The following is a 9,113-nucleotide window of genomic DNA, read 5'->3' as shown; positions in this document are numbered from 1 at the left end:
GTAGTAGAAGTTCAGGAATAATCTTTTAAGTAAAGCCTTTTCATTAATATTATGAAAAGAAAAATAACAAGCAGGGCTTCCCAACGTGTGGTCCGCGGACCCCTCAGGGGTCTGCCGGGTCTTTCTAGGGGGTCCGGGGACACCCTTCACCAAATCGTGAAAAATAATGAGTAAAATTATTGAATAAAAATGTGAAAATCAAATTCATCACTATTTTTTTTCATGTGAAAAAAAAGTGTACTTTTACTTCAGGTAGGGTTGCCATACGCCACGGATTTCACGGACAGTCCGCGATTTTAGAGTAAATGAAAACGTCCGGGCCGAAAAGGCAAATGTCCGTGATATTTGCTGCATTTGAAGTCAACTTCCGGTAATTTCAAAAATTGCTGTCAAAGAAGCATCAATATGTTATCTCTTTGCGTTCACATTATATAAAATCCAAACAGAGCAAAACAGCTTTCGAGATATGGAAACAATGGGCATTCAGGCTCAGGCGTACGGTACATCCTCTTCGATTTCCGAGATTGCGAGTTGTGGATACAGTGGGCGGTCAGTCATCTCTGGCAATGAAGAGTATTATCCTCTTTGATTAGCTTGTTGAATGTTCGCATGGTTTGTTGTGCTTGCGATTTCGTTGTGTTATATTGTATTAAATAGTTGTTATTACTTGCCTGGTAGTTTAATAATGTCGGCTAGACGGAAGGTTAAGTACAGGGAGGAATATACTGAACAGTTTCCAAGTATAAAGCGAGGAAGAACTGAATACGAAGCTTTCTGCAAAATTTGCGGGTGAGTAACATTACGATTATACACAGACCCATTGAAATCGTTGTTTTCCTAGAAAAATTATTCTATTATACGTTTTTCCTCTTCACAGTTCCTACATTTCAATCAGTAATGGAGGTAGACGTGATATTAACGACCACGTGCAATCGAAAAAGCATAAGACGGCAGTGGGTTCATCATCTTCCAAACAGCTCACCAGCTTTTTCAAAACACATACAGATGGTAATAAAGTAGCTGTAGCAGAAGCTGCATTTGCATTTCACTGTGTCAAGCACCATCATTCATACAACTCAAGTTCTTGCACATCAAAAATTATCTCTCACGTTTTTAGTGACTCGAAAATTGCAGTAAACTTCTCCAGCGGCAAAACTAAAACAGAAGCCATCGTTAATAAAGTGATACCACCGTTCATTGAAGACAGAACAAGGAACAATTTATCGAAGGCCAATTATGTTAGTATTAGCACTGATGCTAGCAACCACAAGTATTTGAAAATATTTCCTGTTCTTGTGCAGTATATTGATTATGACGAAGGTGTCCAAAGTAGATTGTTAAATTTAAATGAATGTGACAGTGAGGATTCTAGTACAATAACTGAGTGTGTATACAGTGCCATTTTACAACATGGGCTTAGTGATAAGGTATCTGCTTTTGGTGGAGATAACACAAATACTAACTTTGGGGGTGTTGCGAGAAAAGGAGAAAACAATGTGTACAAGAAACTTCAGAAGAAACTGAATAGGGAAATTTTAGGAGTAGGTTGTCCAGCTCATATTTTGCATAATGCAATTCATACTGGTGCAGATGTCCTCTCTTATGATATTGAGAGCATTATCATAAAGGTTTTTAATTATTTCTCCATATATACTGTTCGTGTAGCATCACTAAAAGAATTTTCAGAATTTGTTGATGTGACACATAAGGACCTACTTAGACATGTAACAACCAGGTGGCTCACCATGTTTCCTGCTATAGAGAGGTTCATCCACATGTTTAAGGCACTTAAGTCTTACTTTCTTTCACTTGATACATGTCCTTCCCTTCTCAAGAAATTCTTTTCTGATTCTGTTGGTGAAATGTATCTGCTCTTCTTGTATGCACAAATGAATCCTTTCCAGAGGGCAGTTAGCAGCATTGAGAGGGAAGACATATCAGTGAATGAGGTAAGACTGGAGCTAGAAAATATACTGCAAATTTTAGGAGAGAGAAAACAGTGTTTTCGTTACGTCTAAAGTTAAAGAATTAATGTCTGACCTTACACAATATCAGCAGTCTACATTTCTAGGGGAAGTCTCTCTTTTCTATCAAACTGTTATTGATTACTTGATAAAATGGAGTAAGCCCTTGTCTGATATTAAACATTTTGACTGGATTTTGCTAAAGACTGTACCTTCATGGGAAAATGTTGAAAATACATTCAAGTGGATGCATGAAAACACAAGCTGTAAATTGAATGAGTCCCTTCTCTTTGACCAAGTACTGAAATAAAAGTGTGTTTTGGGGGAGGTCAAAGATGAAAGTTTTGAGAATATGATGTCACATAAGAAATGGGTGTTCTTCATTCATAATTGTATTTCTAGTGAGCAGTATTCAGAGTTGCTGAAAATTGTGGAATTTTATTTCTCCATTCCCAGTCATAACGCCAATGTAGAGAGAGTCTTTTCCCTCATGTATTCTCAGCGGACAGAAGAAAGGAATAGGTTAACAGTAAAATCAGTTAATGCAATGATGCAAATACAGTACAATATGAAAAATGTAAGTTGCAGTGAATTTCATAAACTGATTGAGAACCAGATTAAGTTCCTTTCATCTGTTCAAGGTTCTGAGAAATACGATTGGTATAAGAAAAGCTCAAATGATGACAATAGAACTTTGTGTACTGAATAATGTAATGCATATTCTTATTTTTTGTAATAAATGCTTTCTTAATGAACAGGCCTTCCTAAACTCTGGATCATTAATTAAATGCACATTTCCCTTAGCTTATGGGCATGAGGACTCCTTATTCCTCTTATTTCCTTCGATCGGCTATGGTGACCGAAAGTTTTGTCCTGGTTTTGGATTCCGGATTATGGCAACCCTAACCTCAGGTCGTATTCCCAAGCAGCCTTTGCGGTTTCTAAGTGAGAACGCATACACAGTTTAGTGCCGGAGAATGCGGCTCTCTGATCGACTGTTTCGCAACAATACGGGGGTCGTTTGTGCGCCGACTCACGGCGGTAGAGGCGCTAAAACCTTTTACGCATGCGCGGAGCGAGCTTTGTCGACCAATCACAGCACTCGCTGGCACGTATGCAGCCCCAGGCATCATTAAATGTTAAACTTGCTTTGTCAGTGCACTACCTATTTCATAAGTCGATTTTTGACCTTCAAGTTGTTTTCATTCATCTCTAAACCTAAGACTATTGATTTGATACGTCGGGCGGGGGGGAATCATTGGGAACAGACTAGGGGTCCGCCATGGATTTTCGACTGAAGAAGGGGTTCACCAGCTGAAAAGGTTGGGAAGCCCTGGTAACAAGAAACTTATTTTGATGTAATCTTAGTAATATTTTCATGGATGCAATTATTCCATTTCTTTTGCTATGCAGTTCTAAGTAAAAAAAAAGTAAGGCAGAAGTCATACAGATGATAAAGTTTTCTATCAGTAGATTTTAAGTTTTGTACAAATGTAATGATTTGTAGTATAAAATAATTTTCTGTTTATGCCTAGCATGTAGTTTGCAAACATAAACAGAAAGTGAAGCAATAAAACTATTGAGATTTTAGTCCGATAGAAGTGAAATAGCAACATTGTGCCATAAACAGATTCGTATTCTGCACTAATTCTCTCGACTAGTTTCAAGGGTACACAGCAGTTTGTGTGAAGTAAAAACAGTCAGTGCTGTCCTTAGCTCCAGTCGTAATGACTAAACTCGGATTACATACTGGAAAAACACTGTTAAGCTAGGCTTCACTACCGCGAACAGTCACACAACGAAATTAATGCCGCGAAGAATTTTAAGAGGAAACCGTTACAAAGTTATAGAACACAAACACTGTGTAAATCACTCAGTTAATACCTACAACAGAGTACATAAGCTGTGGAATTTTTCTTTGAGCACATTTGTAAGTAACATGACACGTACCGACAGGGGATGAGTAATAAGTTCAAATGGCTCTGAGCCCTATGGGACTTAACATCATCAGTCCCCGAGATCTTAGAACTACTTAAACCTAACTAACCTAACGACATCACACACATCCATGCCCGAGGCAGGATTCGAACCTGCAACCGTAGCGGTCGCGCGGTTCCAGACTGAAGTGCCTAGAACCGCTCGGCCACTCTGGCCGGCAGTAATAAGTTGTCAATGACAAACAGAACTGTCAGTGGTGAAGTAGTGCACGTAAATTTGCACTTCACGGGATGACTCTTTATACAATGTGTATAAAAAATGGTGTTACTGGCCCCAATTTACAAATGTTTCATGTAATCCCTGTATCCTCAGCTGACTGGATCCCGTCGGGCACAACCGGTCCACAAGTCAGCAATCTTCTTGCTCCATCGCTCCATGGCTCATACGTATGCAGATTTGTCAACATCGCGAGCACACCGCTTTGCACCACAGTAATGGCGAATGCTGCAGCACGACTGACTTCGCCTACAATGCGTCGCTTTTACAACCGTCGAACAAGAATGAAGAATGTTTAACTGAGTGCTTATTGTAAACTGTTTCAAAAACCACATGTATTTCTGTAGCAAAATCCATACGATGATGCCTAAGTGTTTAATATGAACATTTCAAAACTCAAACTAAAATCACAATGACCAATAACTGTCGAAATTGCTAATTTCCTACCTTAATGGTTTTTCTAACTATGTAATTTTTTCATCCTGAATAATTGTACTAAATGTTCTGATTTTGTCAATGTGTTATGAGAAAATATTGCATGCGAAAAAGAAACTGGATGCCCACGCCTTCTTGTCGTTTCGCCAGGTTCCGGCAGGATCGCCCCCAAATGGGAAGGCAAATTACATTCCTGGCAAAGCTAGAACGGGCTCCAGCTCAAACGAACAAAATTATGAAAACAAAGGACTATCTAAAGACTAAAAGTTAATGAAGCGATGTAAATTTTTAAAACTTTTTACAAAGACGTGACAAACTTTTAAAAATTTAGGAAGCTGTGTAATGTTCACGTAAGTGTTAGCGGATTTCGTGACTCTGTGTTTTCACACAGTAGCACTGACACGATTTTATCGCTGCTTAGTAGACACTGCGATGACAATGAAATTAATATCTGTGTAATTGTATTATCTATGTAATTTGAGCGAACAAAGACTCGCAGTTTTTGTTCTCGTCTCCCTGGGCAGCCGTTGTCTGGTACGGTCAAAAAAATTATTGCTTGCTCAGTGTTATGTAGAGATTGTTATTTGTGCTCATTTTGCATAACAATAACTATTTAATTTCATTGTGTTTGTTATTACGACTAAGCATACCTTTTTTCCCCCAGATTTTCATGAATTTGATAATTAAATGTGGCTTACTTTGAGTGAGGATGTTTGTTAGTGAATGATTGCCTATTAGGCTAGGCGCAAATTGAGACGCGTACAGCGCATGTGGCGCGGCACAGCGCAGCGCGCGTTTTTGTAACTTCGCTGGTTCAAATGGGAGCGCGCAAATTGGGACGAGACGCGACTGGGACGCGACACGCGTCTGCGCCGGGTCGCGAGGCATTGTGGTTGCGGCAGTTTCTCGCATCGCGTTAGCACTATGGGAGGGGTGAAGAGGGGAGCGGGAAGGCGGTCTTGCCTTATGCTCACTTCGGCATGGCGCATATGGGCAGTGGAAGTATTGCCGGTCCGAAAAATACAGTCTTACGGTATACTGAATTTTATTATCACTGAGTAGTGTTTCTCTTTTCTCCGTTTGAGTGCTCCATCTATTTTCGTTAGTACATAATAGTTTTGAGTTACAAATATCTGTACAGTTCTTTTGTTTTGTTTCTTCTTTTGTCAAGAACAGTGCACAGTTCAGTAATTGGTGAGCCATTAGCCACTGGTATTATATCTTCTGCCTCTACAATGTTTTCAGATCGTAAGAAGGGATCGGCGATTCATCGTGAGGGCAGTGAATAAGGAACTAAGGAATATTAAAAAAATCACGTGATTTAGAAGCAAGGCAGGAAGGTAAAACAAAGCTATCTACTTGCTGCCTGTTATGCTGACATATCTCTACGATCTGTTGCAAAAAGTCGAAAAGACGTAACTTCCACAGATATGTACTTCACATCTTGGATGCTTTTTACCAGAAGCAAAAAGGGGTCGTAAGTTTCACTATCCTTACTTAGATATTGATGTAATAAGAGACATTATACTACACTACTGGCCATTAAAATTGCTACACCACGAAGATGACGTGCTACAGACGCGAAATTTAACCGACATGAAGAAAATGCTGTAATATGCGAATGATTAGCTTTTCAGAGCATTCACACAAGGTTGGCGCCGGTGGCGACACCTACAACGTGCTGACGTGAGGAAAGTTTCCAACCGATTTCTCATACACAAACAGCAGTTGACCGGCGCTGCCTGGTGAAACGTTGTTGTGATGCCTCGTGTAAGGAGGAGAAATGCCTACCATCACATTTCCGACTTTGATAAAGGTCAGATTGTAGCCTATCGCGATTGCGGTTTATCGTATCGCGACATTGTTGCTCGCGTTGGTCGAGATCCAATGACTTTTAGCAGAATGTGGAATCGGTGGATTCACGAGGGTAATACGGAACGCCGTGCTGGATCCCAACTGTATCATATCACTAGCAGTCGAGATGACAGGCATCTTATCCGCATGGCTGCAACGGATCGTGCAGCCACGTCTCGATCCCTGAGTCAACAGATGGGGTCGTTTGCAAGCCAACAACCATCTGCACGAACAGCAGCATGGACTATCAGCTCAGAGACGATGGCTACGGTTACCCTTGACGCTGCATCACAGACACGAGCGCCTGCGATGGTGTACTCAATGACGAACCTGGGTGCACGAATGGCAAAACGTCATTTTTTCGGATGAATCCAGGTTCTGTTTACAGCATTATGATGGTCGCATCCGTGTTTGGCAACATTGCAGTGAATGCACAATGATAGCGTGTATTCGTCATCACCATACTGGGGTATCACCTGGCGTGATGGTATGGGGTGCCATTGGTTACACGTCTCGGTGACCTCTTTTTCGCATTGACGGCAGTTTGAATGGTGGACGTTAGATTTCAGATGTGTTAGGACCCGTGGCTCTACCCTTCATTCGATCAATGTGAAACCCTACATTTCAGCAGGATAATGCACGACCTCATGTTGCAGGTCCTGTACGGGTCTTTCTGGATACAGAAAATGTTCGACTGCTGCCTTGGCCAGCACATTCTCCAGATCTCTCACCAACTGAAAACGTCTGGTCAATGGTGGCCGAGCAACTGGCTCGTCACAATATGCCAAGCACTACTCTTGATGAACTGTGGTATTGTGTTGAAGCTGCATGGGCAGCTGTACCTGTACACGCCATCAAGCTCTGTTTGACTCAATGCCCAGGCATATCAAGGCTGTTATTATGGCAAGAGATGGTTGTTCTGGGTACTGATTTATCAGGATCTATGCACCCAAATTGCGTGAAAATGTAATCACATGTCAGTTCTAGTACAATATATTTGTCCAATGAACACCCATTTATCAACCGCATTTCTTCTTGGTGTCACAATTTGAATGGCCAGTAGTGTATGTACGTGTGGACATCACATTTCCACTACAAGCTAGAAACAATCGAAAAGTAGTCACAAACAACAATGTTTTAATTGGCTCGCAGTGATGAGAAAAACACTTCAATTGTTGCATGCACATAATCAGCATTAATAAACTAATTAAACTACCTGCTACAAAAATGAAGAAAATGGTCGGTATTATTACGAAAGTAGGAATATCGTAAAAGTGTGTGCTGATTAGATATATTTAATTTGTTGAAATGTACTGCTGACAAAGGCAGATCTACCTTCATGACAATGTTTTTCGAACTCCGGGTCACAAGGCACACATGGCTAGCTTCTGCATTCTTGTCACGCGCATTATCCTCCGCTGCTGACAATACACTGACCATTGTGTTGCGTGACAGATCAATTGTTTATTTTTCTCAGTAACAACTATTTTATTCGCGATCACTCATTGTCAGTTTGGCAAGCCATAGATGAGTAACCAGCATCTGGCATGTGCCTATCATTCTAGCTGAAGGAATTCTCGTCATTATTTTAAACCTTTACTATGAACTTCCAAAAATAACCTTGAAATGCTTTTATTTCATATCCAAGACAAGAGGTTAGTGATGTAACATACTTTTTTTTCTTGATTACCTAAGTGCATGGCGTTACCTAAGTGCATGGCGTCCTATGGGGTGGTAAGTATACTTACCAGAGAACATTTGTGATACTAGATTTCATACATTGTTCTCTGGTAAGTATTCTTACCACTTATTGTGTTTCAGAAATATTATGAAATGAATGAGAATTAATACCATATTTCTTATATTTTATTTCTTAAACACATCAATACATGTTACAATATATGATTCACATATATATGTATGTGCAAAACTGTAAATACAGATATAGATATATCAGAATGAATGTAAGTAACCGAGAAATCTACATCATGAACAGCTATTATAAATAGCTGAAGGATGATATGGGAATAATTGTTGTTAAGAACAAAATCACAGACAAAACCAACTGAATGGAGTTTTACTCATAATTACGAATTGGGCGTGTGGAAAGGTATGAAGCATGGCAAACACAGGGCTACATTGCATCTTATGCAAACTGTGGTGGAGCGTTTTTGTTTCATTGTAGTACTGCAATGGGCACATTTTCGAAAGGTAAAACCCTTTGCTGGTAGATGCTACCCTACATCTGTTAGACGAATTGTGTTGGCTACAGTTGCTCGGCCATCAGGAGCATTTACCTTCCTTCCTCTTCCAATCTTAATTACTGGGCCTTTTTTTATTCATGCAGAGAAGGAACCAATCATTTCAGTTGCTAACTGTGACCTGTATTTCAAGTGACTCGAAGGTTTCGTGCCAGACATACATTTCCTGACTGTATCTTTGTAGAGGATGTAACTGTTTACAATGCTTACATCTATACAATAATAAAATAATTTTAGCCGCCATCATCGGGATTTCCATGATATTTTGTAGGTACAGAGAAGCTGATTAAAACGATCCACCACTCCCATATATAAGCAGTAATCCCCTATTGATTCTGGAAAAGGTATGCGTTCCCTAACACCCTTGTTATTCGTTCTCAGAACA

The 9,113-nt window shown here is 40.1% G+C and overlaps 1 protein-coding gene across 1 annotated transcript; it reads left to right on the top strand.

The window, feature by feature from the left end:
* Positions 1-665: 665 nt before the first annotated feature.
* On the top strand, positions 666-4,477 carry LOC126252535 (uncharacterized). The gene is made up of 3 exons (XM_049953429.1): positions 666-789; positions 878-1,008; positions 4,275-4,477. The coding sequence occupies exons 1-3, from the start codon at positions 686-688 to the stop codon at positions 4,475-4,477; spliced, it is 438 nt and encodes a 145-aa protein (XP_049809386.1). The 5' UTR covers positions 666-685.
* Positions 4,478-9,113: the final 4,636 nt, after the last annotated feature.

This window comes from Schistocerca nitens, chromosome 4 (assembly GCF_023898315.1).
Source record: "Schistocerca nitens isolate TAMUIC-IGC-003100 chromosome 4, iqSchNite1.1, whole genome shotgun sequence".
Classification (NCBI taxonomy): Eukaryota; Metazoa; Arthropoda; class Insecta; order Orthoptera; family Acrididae; genus Schistocerca; species Schistocerca nitens.
This window is presented reverse-complemented; position numbering and strand designations above follow the sequence as displayed.

What these genes read in the sequence shown, in the direction of transcription:
- LOC126252535 (XM_049953429.1), top strand. Translation starts at nt 686, where the DNA reads ATGTCGGCTAGACGGAAGGTTAAGTACAGGGAGGAATATACTGAACAG. An exon ending in GCTTTCTGCAAAATTTGCGG is followed by an intron (nt 790 to 877) that starts GTGAGTAACATT and finishes TCCTCTTCACAG; the next exon opens with TTCCTACATTTCAATCAGTA. An exon ending in TTTCAAAACACATACAGATG is followed by an intron (nt 1,009 to 4,274) that starts GTAATAAAGTAG and finishes CTGTATCCTCAG; the next exon opens with CTGACTGGATCCCGTCGGGC.